Source organism: Amborella trichopoda, chromosome 6, assembly GCF_054954075.1.
Source record: "Amborella trichopoda isolate Santa Cruz 75 chromosome 6, AtrichopodaSantaCruz75HAP2 v2.0, whole genome shotgun sequence".
Lineage (NCBI taxonomy): Eukaryota > Viridiplantae > Streptophyta > Magnoliopsida > Amborellales > Amborellaceae > Amborella > Amborella trichopoda.
In genome coordinates, this window is record NC_142341.1 from 38,604,674 (window position 1) to 38,619,875 (window position 15,202).

The 15,202-nt window shown below is 36.5% G+C and overlaps 1 protein-coding gene across 6 annotated transcripts in view; it reads left to right on the forward strand.

The window, feature by feature from the left end:
- Window positions 1-11,063: 11,063 nt before the first annotated feature.
- The window catches only part of LOC18437206 (aspartic proteinase 36), a 29,071-nt gene continuing 24,932 nt past the window's right edge, over window positions 11,064-15,202 (forward strand). For 5 of the 6 annotated variants that reach the window (XR_016058315.1, XR_016058317.1, XR_016058316.1 and 2 more), the window contains exons 1-3: window positions 11,130-11,848; window positions 12,346-12,475; window positions 12,992-13,239. Coding sequence is in view for 2 of the 6 variants with exons in the window: in XM_020669046.2 (XP_020524705.1) it covers window positions 11,628-11,848; window positions 12,346-12,475; window positions 12,992-13,239 (599 nt within the window). In the remaining 4 variants the exon portion in view is untranslated. Of the gene's footprint in view, window positions 11,849-12,345; window positions 12,476-12,991; window positions 13,240-15,202 lie in introns of all 6 variants that reach the window. The other variant, XM_006847422.4, reaches the window with a different exon arrangement.

The window sequence follows — 15,202 nt, forward strand, 5'->3', positions numbered from 1 at the left end:
GTTTATTGCGTCATAAGTAAATATCTATTTATTATGCACTAGACCCTAAGATCCCAAAATTTCCAAAATGTGCTACAAGACTAGTGATCCTTGCCTAAAGCAAGTTTTTGCCCGTGATCTTAATCATCATCAGAATCTTATCCTAATTATTTCGGTTTTTCTTATGATGTTAATGAATATGAACATTTGTTTCGACCTTTAGGAATGTGTAACACATGGACAATGAAAGGGAAACCCTTCTCTAATTTTCCACGCCTTTTCTCTTTGTATTTAGGGTAGATGAACGAAGTTGGTAGATTCTCTTCCCTTGGGTATTTGTGCACAGTCCAGGCATCCCACATGGTATATGGCGATGTGTGATAGACTGGTGGTATATAAACTTTACATGGTGTTTGTTTTATGAACACAGAGTTAGCGGACCATGGCTGCTCTGATCACTTGAACCAGTAGCTAAATGGACATCAAATGTTGATTAATGTTCGAAAATTCGGCTACCTACAGCCTAGACGAAATTTTTTTAAAAACACCTAGGTGCAGTCTAAGCAGGGTCATTATGCGCCCTATATCTGGGCCCCTGCCTAGGGGCTACTTTCTGGGCGTCCTCCTAGGCACCTCCCCATGACAGTTTGCGAATGGGTGGAAAAAAAACCCTCGGTGGCGGTAAAAAATGTAGGGGAAACTAAAAAAGGGGGAAAAGGGTTTTGGGGGATATTCTAGACCCTCAAAACAACCATGGCTTTTTGGGTGCGAAACCCCCCCCCCCCCCTCGATTTCTTTCCAAAACAAAGACAATAGTTCATGGGTAGATTTGGAGCTTCTAGTTAATTTTGAGAACTTTTGGTGACCCGGTAGATGAAGTTTGTACCGAAATCGATTTGTTTTAGTAATTTAAAGTATTATTATATTTGAAAGAGGGTTTTGATTTTCTTTTGCTACAACATATTACGTTATGAATCATGTGTTTTTTCTTTTATAATTTTTTTTTGTTTTTTATTATTTTTTTGTTTTTTTTTTTTTTTTTCTGGTTTTTTGTTTTTTGTTTTTTTTTGTTTTTACGATATATTTACATGTTTGTGGTTAAACGATTGATTTTTTTTGTGATTAATCGATTTTTCTCATTTGGTCGATGAAATAGAGTATATATCATATTCTTTTATGAATAGTTGATTCTTTTTTTGTACAATGTGTCATATTTTGATATTCTATTATTTTTGTTTTAATTTATTTAATAAATAATTGATTATGTGATATCTTAACGGGTTAAGTCTTATATGAAAGTGAAACTAAGGTCTTATATATTCACTAATTTACATTAATTGATACTTGATCAATTATTATTCATTGAGGATAATGACTTCTAGTGCATCGAGTAGGCCAACTGATCTAGGTTGGAAGTATGGACCTTGTTCAAATCCTCTTGACAAGAATAGGGTCGAGTGCAAGTTTTACCGGAAATGTTATAATGCCGGCATTAATAGATTGAAGAAGCATTAAAGGGGATGTGACATCATCCAGTCTAGTGCCTGCTGAGGTCGGGACATGAATGCTAAAGAACTTGGAGGGGGTGAATGCCAAGAAACAAGAGGTGAGAATAGCACGAGATGAGCTTGTAAGGACTGTAGATGTTCTTAGAGTTCGAAGAGTGGAAGAAAACATGTATACTGAGGCTGATTATTCTAGTAGGCCAAGAACAAGAGGGCCTATGGATGTTTCCCCTGCCCTGATCTTGAGGTACTACCATGAGAAAGGGTTCAAACAAGCTTAGATACCCATTTCAAGTAAGACGATAAAAAAAGTGTCACCCAATATGTGGAGAGGTGGATGTTCTAAGCATGCATTTCTTTTAAAGCCGCTAACTTGAGTAGCTTCCAAGCTATGTTGGAAGCAATGGGCTAGGGTTGAGGGCTCCAACTATTAATGAACTTACAGGGCTAATACTCAGGAAAAAAGTGGATCTAACGAATGACTATTTGAAAACCTACATTGATACATGGGTTGTATATGGTTGCACAATAATGACCGATGGCTGGAGTGATAAGACGCACAGAAGCATAATGAATTTGATAGTGAATTGTCCATTAGGGAATGTTAAAGAGGTTTATTGATGCTTCAGATATGTCCCATGATGTAGAGTTCATTTTTAAGTTGGTTGACTATTGTATAGAAGAGATAGGGGAGGATAAAATGGTCCAAGTTGTGATCGATAGATATTTAGCTAATATGGCAGCCGCCAAGTTATTGATGGAGAAAAGGTCCCGTATTTTTTGTCCCCTTCTGCAACACATTGCATAGACCTCATGCTTGGGGCCATTGATAAGAGGAAGACGTTCATGACAACCATCGAAAAGGCAAAGAAAGTTGCAATTTATGTATACAGTCACACTCAAGTATATATTTTAGTACTATACTAGTTTATTTAGTAATTTGTTAGTTGTTACTTATTTTGAGCATATTTAATGCATTGATTTATTGAGGATTTGGGGGTAATTTACTTAACTTAGGGATTTCTATGTTGGTCAGGTCCTAGCCATGATGAAGAAATTTAATGAGAACAGAGACTTGGTGAGACCTAGAGTGAATAGATTTGCCATCTCGTACTTGTCCTTGCAATTTTCTTTCAACAAAAGGAAAAATGTCCTTGCAATTTTCTTTCAACAAAAGGAAAAATGTCCTTGCAATTTTTCTTTCAACAAAAGGAAAAATTGAGGACCATGTTTGTGTCTGAGGATTGGACCAAGTCCAAGTGGTCCCAAAAAGTTGATGGAAGAGTTCTTATGGACATTATTATGGACTCAAGACTTTGGAACAAGGTCCAATATGCCTTGTTAGTCTTTCATCCTTTGGTAAAGGTCCTCAAGATGGTTGATGCTGAGAAGAAACCTGCTATAGGGCAAGCTATGGAGGATGCAAAGGAAGAAATCAAGAGATATTTGGGGGATGAAAAGAGGTATGAGGAGTTTTTGAAGATTATTGAAGACAAATGGAACTACCATCTTGAGAGGCTCCTACAGTTAGCAAACTACTAACTGAACTCTGCTCTGTTTTACACCGATGTTGAGGTATATAGTAGGCCTCAGTTAATGTATGCTTTCAACTTGTGCAATGTGAAGCTCAACCCTGATCCTGAAGTACGGGATAAGGCAATGATGGAGTTAGATTTGTATTGGCTCACTACTGGATCTCTAGGTAAGGAGATGGCAATTAAGCAACGATTCAAGATTCCTCATGGTAAGTTTAGTACTTCTTTGATTTAATTTTATTGAGTATTTAATTTCAATTAACCAAATGGCCAGATACCTAATTTACTAAATTACTACATTCACAATTTTACATGTACATAAAATAGCTGCATGGTGGATGGGCCATGGTGGAAGCACCCCTCATTTGAGGCAGATGGCCATGAAAATGCTAAATCTGACTTGTAACTCTTCTGGAAGAGTGCAACTTCAGCACCTTTGAAATGATAATATTACTTATTAAGTTAATGTCACACATACTGAGTAGTGGACTAGTTAGTACAAAGAAGAGGAATTGACTACTTAATATTACTTATTAAGTTAATGTCATATATACTTAAGTGAGTTTTTTTTTCTATTAGGTACATACAAAGAAGAGGAATTGACTACAACAAAGAAGACTGAACGACCTAGAATTTGTTCAACATAATTAGAAGTTGCTAGAGCCCCATCCACAACAATGAAAGGGAGGCTATTGAAGCTTTTGATATTCATGATACATGCGAGTGACTGGTTGATGCCAGTGATAATGAGGTAGTCCCTGGAGAGGGCTTGACTATGGATCAAGTTTGTAAGGCTGCCGGGACATCAAGGTCCCTTGCACATACCACTCGAGATCAAACTCAAAGGCAAAGGAAGGGAAAGGGGAAGGAGGAGGCCCAACATAAGAAGTAGTGGCGAAGACGAGGAAGATGGTGGTGACATTAAGAGAGGATGAAGAAGATTAAAAGGTAATGAGACATGGCGATTAATATGTTGAGAAAGGCGATTCTGATGATGATGACATGAAAACATCATCATCATATTCTCGTCATGATCCAATTGGACACCCTGCGTGGTGATGCTGCTGATGCCGTAGAGTTGTTTGGTTGATAACTATAGTATTTGTTTTTTAATTCTGCCATGTTGCACCCATGTATCTAGGCGTCTACGCGGTTAGACACCCAAAACGCTTAGGCAGTCGAATCCGCATTTTTGCACATTAGCCTTAAGTCTTATGAAAAGGATGAGACACTCAATGATCACCCAAAAGGTCCAGTCTAGGGTGATAACAAAAGGTTCAGTTACTGGGCTCCAGCTTAGGACTCATGCTCTGCTCGACTCTCATTTGCCTGAGTATCACACTAGCCCAAAAAAAAGGCAAAAAAAAAAACACAAAAAAAAGAGAAAAAGAAATTGTTAAAATACAAGAAGTAAAAAGCAAACAAACTATAAATAACATTAAAAGTCCAAAAAAGATACTATAGCTTTATCAAAAAAATGGAAAATTAAAAATATAAAAAATAGCCTCTTTTTAGAAAAAAGATACAATTTTGATGGCTTTTATGATGATTGGTTGGTTTTTTATATTCTCTATTTTCCTCTATTTTTGGATTTTTAAATTTTTCAAATATCCAAAAAAGAGGAAAAAACATAAAAAACTCACAAATCATCATAAAAAACATCAAAATTATATATATAAGAATTTTAGCATTAATTCATAAATAGGTTTATATAATTCTTTTATATAAGTAGTTATAGGTTCTTTTATATTACTATGTTTATATCCAAGAGTACAGCTTAGCAAGGTGCCAAGTTGGAGTAACTTGACCTAGTTGGATTCGACTGGGCCACATTTCAAAGACAGATGATGAGACCATTACATCATAATCATGGTTTTACTACCCTTATTGTAAAACATATTTATTGGAATCAGTTATATGAAGGACAATGAAAAGGTGATGGTGCAATTGGCAGGAACAAGAACTTGTTTAGCATGGGTTGATACAAATATATGGAATACATTTCAAGGGCAGATTTGCAAGGTGAATTTTGATAGTCATCATTTCTTGAAGGGAGTATGTCTTGGCACTTATGTAGCAAGGTAAGAAAATGTCTGTTTGTTTGGTTCTTATTATTGTTATTGTTATTGTTTCATCAGTAGATTCTAGTTTAATTCCTAGGTAGAAACATGTTTGTGATATTAGTTGACTGTGACACCACTTATAACTATAGACTACTATCTCTGCAAGTGGGATTTACCAATGTGTACATGTAAATTAGAAGGACCTCTGCTCTAAATGTAGTTAGCCTCTCTAACTTTCCCTTTCCCATTGAATTATTTCTTTCCACGTTTGTTTCATGGGAAAGTGATAATGTAGTGGCCAAAGCATTTTTCTAGCGTTTTGAGAGTTTTCTTTTACCAGGACCCGTAAAGGCTTTCATTTTAATCCAAAGTTTAAATTAATGTAATACAAATGACCATTATTATTATTATCAATTTATAACAACAATCTGTAGTTGTGAACATATGTGATATTATCACTTTGTATATATTTTGAAAGGTTTTAATTTTTATCCAAATTTTGTTTTAAAGAAAAAATAAGGTGTTGACCTCATAGTACACAAGTAAGAAAAGATTGTTTCGATGCTAGAAAACCATCGATCATATTGACCTCTATATGCATGGATATGGGAAAAATAAGGATTTTAGAATATGAAATAGTGCTTTTTGTAATGTATTATTTGGATGATCCATTTTCAAGATTTTTAAGTATTATAGATCTGTTCAATCTGCACCATTTTTGGGACTTCAAATTTTATAATTATGTAGAAAATTGAAAGGAGAGGCAACGAGCATAAACTTCAGGCACTTACAGGTCATCGATCCATCGAAGAGGAACATCATTAGGCGCTATAACCACGAGATTTGCCTCCACTTTGAGCTGTTTTAGAGACCTCAGCATAACCCTAAGCGCCACATAGAACTCAGTCTCTTGGCATCCCCATATACATCGTCGAAACATAATCATTTATGTACTTCACCTCCTCTGTACTTGTTTCCTCAATGGCCATAAAAAACAACATTATCCAAAACCCTAGAATCATTTGAAACCCTAGGCGCCATGGCAACAAGCTCCAGATAGAGCCTCATTTTTTCGAGGACGCCATTACTTGATTTCAAGATCGCATTTATGTAAGCTTTATTATTTTCGATGAAATTTTCAGCCAAAATAAAGATCTCGAAGCCCCAAATTCGTCGAAAATTAGGCTTATGCAGGTTTCTCATTTGCTATAATAGCCCCAAATCCACATCAGTTACCATTATTTGAACTTTGATTTTGATCGTGTATCCATCCAAAAGCAATGGATAATAGTTGTAGCTAGATAGTGAAAGAAATTTCTTGAAATTTGATCAAAAAATTTGTTGTTGATCACAAGTTTGTATCTCCATTTTTGTTTGGAGAGAGAGTGAGGGCTTGCTCGTTTTGAGGATAACAGATAGTTGCTCGGTGTTTCAAACATCGGACAATTGTTTTGCTTTGAACCTCACATGTTCGGTGCTCGCATTACTGGACAGGGGATAATGTGGAGAAAAAAAACCCGCGAGGAGAATGTCGCCTCTAATTTAGGACAAATATGATCCCATTTTGCAATTGATGCCCCAATATGGTCCGTACGTAAATTTCTCATGGAATTATTACCCATGCTCATTCTATATTTTCTCCTTGGCTGGTAATAATGGGACTGCCACTTTATTATATGCTTTGCTCTAATTCTTTTTATGACCAAATAATAGATTTAAAGAAAAAGTCACACACAAATATTCAAAAAATAAAGGAAAAGTTTTATGGGCAATCTAGGATGTACAATGTATGGATGTATGAGTCTTCTTGATTTTTGCTTGATTTAGAAGTGGAAACACAATGAATGCTTTTAGGCTTTTATCTCAACTATGTTAATTTATAATTTTTTAAATCTCATATCTAAGGGGTTGTTTGGATACCTGGAAATATATTTTCTGTGAAATATATTATTGGCGTAATACATTATTGTGTAATGTATTACCTGCAAATGGATTGATACTGTTTGGGTAGTATTTAGATGCAACCTGGGAAATACATTGCTACTGTTTGGCTATGTTGAGACGAAATATAGGAAATGCATTACCAACATTTTACCAACACTTACCTATAAACTATCACTTTTTTCTTTTTTGTCACAAAATTCCATTGAAATGTGAAATTAAAATCATCATCACACCGTTCCAAAAAGATTTTTCTAATAATAACATCACCATTCTAGCAAGAGAGAGAGAAAGAGAGAGAGAGAGATAGATAGATAGATAGATAGATAGAAATAAAAGTATTAATAATCACCATTGTAAAGATAGAGAGTGCAAAGTATTGATCTTAATCATCACCATTTTAAAGAGAGAATGAGAATGTGAAATAAAATTGTCATTGATGCGACAAGATTTACTAATATTATTATAGATATAGAAACTGATAGAGAAGTTCATCATCATGGTTTTCTTTTGCTACACCTATTGACTCCACAATTTTTCTTCGATGGCATAACCGATGTTGATTTCTCTAATGGATTGGTGGTCATTCCATTCGTCCTTTATGGGACCGGTGTCTCTGGGAAGTCCCATCATCACCTATTTCCTCAACACCATCATCATCATCTAAGCCGACAATCGTATCTCGAACATCCTCAACATCATCATCAATGTCTCTCTCTCAATGTGCTGTCGTCCTAACACCAGTACCCTCGGCAAAATCATTGCCAACAATTTTGCTCAACTCCTTTCAGTATTCAAAGGACTTCCCTTTGAAGTTCTTTACAAGCGGATTAGACTGCATGATTAATATAATATGCATTAACTTAAATAACTAATTTATATTTGTTCAAAATAATAAAAAATTAGATAGATGCTAAACATGCACATACCATTACATAATTATCCCATAAAGATTCATCGATATTAATCAAATATATTAATATTTCAGGAGCCTATAAAATCTCATGCATGCATTTCAAGGAACTTGGAGAACTATGACAACTCGAAGTTGGAGAAAATCCTTTTTCAACATAATCAAGTTTCAACTAGCTAATACCATAATGAAGTAAGGACCAACAAAGTCTGGTGACATAGGGATAATGCTCACTATAGACGCAATAGGTAAGTAATCACGGTCGTGCACCTAAAATAATGACAGTTATGTTGTAGTTCAAGGACAGGTGCAATTTTGTAAAAGACAGCAGGGGCTTGCAAAGATAATTTAGGTTAATAAAAAGGTGGAGGCCTGATCCAAAACCACCATAACCAGTGGCTCTTCACTTAAACTCATGTCTATAAGGGACAAAATTTTGTGCCAGGGTTGAACACATCTGCAATCCCAATGTTATTAACTTGCTAAGCCTTTTAGCAGCAAGCGAAAAAATAGATTGTCAAATGGAAATAAACTCCATGGTAGATTTCTAGTGGCCGATCTCCAGCATGTGTGATTTTTCTAGCATAAGGAAGGTATTACTTTATACATTGCAACAAATTCAAGAACAAGATTGCTATCACTGTCCAAATTCTAATGGCTTGTTGAATTATACTCATTTTTTACTCCACTATGCTGCTGCAGCCAGGGATGCCTTGATTATATACCTTAGCCTGCAAAATTATTCACCGACTACCCAAAAAGTTGGTTTATGTTGTTATAATTATTCACTGACTGCCCAAAAAAGAAAAGAAAAAAAATAGTATGTGGTTGAAGTAGATAGAGCATTGTAGGGATAACACGAGTCACGAATAACATTTGCAAGGGAAAATTGCATATACCAAGAGTCATGAATAACATTTGCAAGGGATAACAAGGGAAAATTGCATATAACTTTTGCAAACGATATTAACAAATGGTTCTTTCCACAAACAATGTGTAATGAATAAAATGAATAACACTTTTAAGATGTTGAAAGGCATAAAGCTCTTAATAATAATACAAACTGAATCTATGATATGCAAAGTACCAGCGATTCACATTTTAAGAATACAATGTAACACTCAATCAATTGCCACTTGCAATTCAATAACGCAACAAGGTTCAATCTACTCACCGTTAGGCAAAATAAATCGAGCCACTTACATGTAAAGCATTTTCATGAATTTTAATAACGAAAGTGAGAAATAACGATGAAATTACTTTGTTATCTAAACTATGCAAACTTTGAGCTTCTGTTATTAGGATTCGCCAGTGACTAGATTTGGTTGATAAGCGAAAACACCAATGATCAAATAAGGAAGAGTTGTCAACTTATCTTTCTTGCCACTCTTCACATTGCACGTTATATATCTCATCCAATTGTACAAAATCAAAGTCTCTCCAATCCAGAGAGCTGCGCAGACATTTTTGATTCTCAATTGTCTCAAATTAGCTTTTACTACTTTCACTTCTACCCATTTCCTCTCTTCACTTAAAACCCATATCTTGTCACTTAAATTTCGGGTCACTGGCAATAAGCAAAGCCTGCCATTGCGCTATTGGATTCTAACGAATCCCTTTACAACCCCAACTGGGGTATTAATATTTCCCTATTCCTCTCTCTCTCTCTCCATATTAAAATCCATTAGATGGTGCTCCTTGCCAGAAATTACATAACACGTAGACCCGATGCACACTAACCTCTTTCGTTTGTCCAGTTGAATTTGTGGCAGTGGTCTCCAACTCCCTATCAATGAATCAAATAATCGAAATATGCTTAAACCATGGACCTCTATGGATGTCTAAGTAGAAGTTTTAGCCAATATCTTGAAGTTTTGAGTGAATTTGGGTCCCAAAATTAAGAATATTGAAATCAAACTTTAGAAGAGGGGTGATCTCCTTTTGGGTTATTGGGTTTCCAAGGGTAACCCAAAGAGCATACCATGTCATTGTTAGAGGCCACGTACTCTTGGTCCTATGTGAAAAGAAGATTCTCTTATATTAAAAAGTACTGACTATATCATAAGGACAAACATAAAACATTTGATTACCATGAACGCAAGCAAGGAAGAGGAGAGAGTGGATGTGAGCAAACTGATGGGAGGAGAAAAAATTGATACCATCATTTAGAAATGACATTGAATGTTGAAATGGACTTCAAGGGCAAGGCCACAAGGATCTCTGTTGTCACATCTCTCTATCTTTAGAAACTATTTACAAGAATGCAAAAATTCAACAATTTAAGGGACAAATAGAGAAACTATTTACAAGAATGCAAAGAATTCAACAATTTAAGAGAGAAAAGTAACCGAAATTTGGAAAAATCAAGGTTGCAATCTTATATAAACTTTTTTCATATATATATATATATATATAATTAAATATATTTTATGATTTTTGGGTGAGGTCTAATGGGATCTGATTCCAGTTGGTCCGGTCCGATCCGGGCCCATAAATTCCTCACGGGCCGGAACCGTTCCGTAGGCAGCCCTCTGAGCGCCAATCCATTGACAAGTGGAGAACCAGTCCAGTTGACTTATTAAGATAGGGAGATTTCATTCTATAAACGAGAATAATCCAAAACACCTGAATGGAATATTACGCAACGTTCATACAATCCGATCCTTAAGATGGGGACTCATCTGTATGATATTAATCTCAGCCGTCCATCATTGTACATGTACGGTGGCCTTCATTTTCTCCCCTCATATCTTTCTCTCTCTACCCATTTCCCCTCTTTCTTCTCTCTCTAATCTATCTGAGCCTCATCTTCTTCGAGTCTTCCTGTTTCTACTCTCTATCGTCTTTTTCATCCTTCTCTTTCTAGGCCGACTTCTTGTCTCTTCTCTCTCTAAGCCCGACTTCTTGTCTGTTCTCTCTCTAAGCCCGACTTCTCTCTCTAAGCCTGACTTCTTGTCTGGTCTCTTCTCTCTCTAAACTTTTTGCTTTCTCTCTCTTAACTTTGACTATACATTTGTGAGGCGTTGAAAAGGTGGAAACGAGGCAACTTCCGTGACAAACACAACACCCAAAAGCCAACGACAAAACGAAGGATCAATTAATAATCAGGAAAAAGAGAATTTTTTTTGTTTTTGTTTTTACAGAACACAAATGGAAGTTATTTACTAAAAAATCAAAGAGACTTCTTTGTTCTGGTGAATTCCCTCTCTTTCTTCCAAACTCCCAAGGCAGAGAAAAGGCCCCTCCCCTGTTCGCTTGGGGTCGCATTTTCTCTGCCCCACATCACCCTCCACCCCCAATTTCCATTAATTTTCTCTCTTCTTTCTCTCTCCTCTTCTTCTTCTGTATCTGTTTTCTCATTTGAAAAGTTGGGTTTTTGTTTGGCCCATTATCTGTCTCTCCCTCATCCTTTTGCCCTTTGTTTGTTTTTCCTTGGAAGTATTGGTCCTCAGTTTTTCTTTCCACCTCATCTCTATATCCTGTTTTTGAAAAAGTTGGGTTCGTGTTTTCTCCATTTTCTTTCTCTCCCCGTCCTTTTTTCTGCTTCAGGTTTGGGGACATTGGGTTTGGGTTCTTGGCTTGTTCCCCTCTTCTATTTCTCTCTCTCTCTCTCTCTCTCTCTATATATATATATATATATATATATATATTTTTTTTGTTGAGGAATTGGGCTCTGGTTCATTCGGCCTCCATGGATCTGGTTCAACGTGGGCAGGTTTGTGCGGTTCTCTTTGTTGTGCTTTTCTTTCGGGGTGGGTCGTGCTCTCCTGGTGTTCTCAGGGTTCAACACAAGTTTAAGGGGCTTGGAAAGAACCTTACGGAATTGAAATCTCACGATGCTAGGCGCCATGGCCGCATCCTCTCTGCAATTGATGTACACTTGGGTGGAGATGGTGATCCCACTAATACAGGGTATCTCGCTCTGTCGCTCCCCCCTCTCACTTCCTATCTTTTTACTTCATCATGGTTTATTCGTTTTCCATGTTTGGTTTCTGAGGATTGGGCATGAAGCCAAAGGATTGGGCATGCTATATTAATTATGCTGTTCATTTTTTGGGGGTAGTTAATTATGCAGTTCATTTACTCTCTCCTTTATGATATTTCCTTTTTTGGGTATCGCTTTTATTATTTTGAAGTTACTCTTCAAATCATCTCTCTTTTATTTAGCTCCCTAGAATTTCAAATTTTTTATGGTTTGGGGTGTTTGGATTTTGGTTTTCAGTATTTGAAGTTGTTTCCGAAATCTTCTGTGTTTTATTCTCTTTTCTGGGATTTCATTATTTTGTGTTTCTCATTCTGGGGCATTCATTTTTCACTTTTTTTGTTGCTTGAAAATATTTCTGATTTTTTACACTCTTCTAGTTTGGGGTGTTTGGATACTGACTTTTTGAATCATTTGGCCATTTTAGGTTGTATTATGCTCAAATAAAGATTGGGAACCCAGCAAAGGATTACTATGTGCAGATTGACACTGGAAGTGACATTTTATGGGTGAATTGCATTCAGTGCACCCGCTGCCCCAAGAAAAGTGGTCTAGGGGTACGCTCAAATTCTTTTGCTTCATGTTCACACTTGCTATAATTGGAATATGCAGCCTTATTTTCATCTCTATGTTGCTGTTGAAAATTTTACGATCGATTTTATCGAAGAGAGAAAAAAGGGATCCACGGGATTTGTAATTTAGACCTTGTAGGAGGGATTGCTGGCCTTTTCTTTTCTACAAATATTTCTTTGTTGGTGGTTTTACTTTTTTGTTCCCTGTGAATACTAAATTGTAGTATTGTCAATTCAAGATTTGCTATTAGCATGACCATTAGCTTCTTTGGTGGAAAACGTGAAGGGTGTAGTAAGTATCATTCATCTACACATTTTCTGGTGTTCCTCATTATTATATAATTACTTGACTGCCCATTTTCTTCATAACAGCGTATCTCTTCTATTTCTGAGACTCTTTGATTGTTTTGTATCGTTCTTCTCTTTGCTTTATGTACTGCAAGTTTGAGAACTAAGAATTTTGCAAGTTTCATAAAACTGGTTCTCATTGAAAACATGCAGGTCCATCTTACCCTCTATGATCCTAGTGGTTCTAGCAGTGGGAACCCGATTTCGTGTGCAGACCCATTCTGCTCCATTGCTTATCAGGGTCCGATTCAAGATTGCACCCCAGATGTGGCTTGTCCATATGGGGTTGAGTATGGAGATGGAAGCACAACTTCTGGATTCTATGTCCAAGATTACATACAGTATGAACGGGTCTCTGGCAATTTCCAAACCACTCCAGCAAATGCGAGTGTTGTATTTGGGTTAGATCCTCTCGCTTTATAAATTTCTTTGATGTTCCTTTCTCCCTTATGTTCAATTTAATTAGAAATGGAGTCGCTAATGGAATGTTATTTATTCATATATATTGCTATAAAAAGAAAGATGTTTTCTTTGGTGGAATTCTCATCTTTTATCAATTCTGGTGAAGTGTTAAGGGCCTGTTTCGATGATATTTTGTAATATGCACAATAGAGTGACGCCCTGCCTGTTAAATGTGAATTGTAAAATGGTCAAAGAGCCTGTAATGAATGCCATTTTTCATAAAAAAAATCCCAAATTTATGGTCAGCTGGAATTTTGTTCGAGACTCACTGCCACACTGAATACGTTCTGGATTATGGTAATTGTGGATCAACAAGATTGAAACTGCCCTTGGTTGGAAAATACATCTGAAACATCCTACCATTTGGATGATTTTAAGGGTACTTTGAAACTTGAGCATTCTTTAATCCCTTATGTTGGTTCAATTAAACTTGGACTCATTGGCTATGCTCAAATATTTGTTTTCCTATTTCTTCAACTGATTGAGAAGTTTAGGGTGAAGGGAAATGACCTCCATATAGTTTTTATTGATCTAGAGAAAGCTTATGATAGAGTGCCTCGATATTTGATTTGGTGGATGTTGGAAAAGAAAGGGGTCTCCAGACACTTGGTGAGAGATATGTATGGAGTGCTAACTAGTGGAGAGAGACAAATGAGTTTTTCGTGACAATAGGTCTACATCAATAGTCAACATTTAGCCCGCATCTCTTTGTTTTAGCTGTGGATGACTTAACTAGGCACTTATAGGATGAGGTACCATGGTGCATGTTGTTCGCATATGACATAGTTCTGATCGATGAGACCTGAAACAACGTTAACACAAAGTTAGAAATTTGGAGGGATGCTCTGGAATCCAAAGGTTTTAAAATTAACCGGATTAAGACAGAGTATATGGAATGCAAGTTTAGTAATGATAGGAGTAGAGACCAGGAAATAGTTAAGATTGACGGCTAAGAAGTACAAAAACGACTGCACTTTCGATATCTTGGGCCAATAATCCAGGAAAATAGAAAGATTGAGGAAGATGTCGCACACAGAATTAGAGCTGGGTGGACGAAGTGGAGATGTGCAACTGGAATTTTATGTGATTGCCGTACACCAACAAAGCTGAAGGGCAAGTTCTATAGGACAACTATGAGACCAGCTTTGCTCTATGGGGAGGAATGTTGGGTAGACAAAAACGAGTATACCCATAGAATGAGTGTAGCAGAATGAGGATATTGAAATGGATGAGTGGCAAGACAAGAAGGCTAAAACTCGAAATGAATCCATTCGGAAAAATTTAGCGCCAACCTAGTACAACACCTGTGAGGTGCGAGTTAGTTCAAGTGGAAGGATTGAAAAGGGCGAATGGTAGGCGCAAAAGGATGTGGTTGGAAGTAGTCCAAAAAAATATAGGGATTTATGGCCTTACTAAGGGTATGGTTTTTAATAGAGCAAATTGGCAGACCAGGATTTGTGTAGCAGCCGACCCCAAATAATTGAGAAAATGCTATGATGATGATGATGATGATGATGATGATGATAGCTATTTTGGATATGACATAGTCATTCTGCATCCAATTTAGTAATGGAAATAAATATTTTCTTCCACCTTTCTTGTGAAATTGTTTTAGGTATTTATTCATCCATATTCTCATTGGGCCCGCAAAGCAATTTAGAATGTTGGCATTGCTTTTCCAGGAAGACCCAATGGTAGCTTGTTGGACCTAGTGTAAGCATCTTTAAAAATTTAGCTTGATGGCCCTCACTACACATGTGGCCTGATTGTCGATTTCTTAGAAATTGTGCATGTGGGGGTTTTTGCATTGCCAAATTTTGATATTGCCCAACTTAATCTTGCTTCCCTGATCACTTTAACAATTTCCTACTTTTAGCTTGATCCTTAATGTAAATTCTTTTG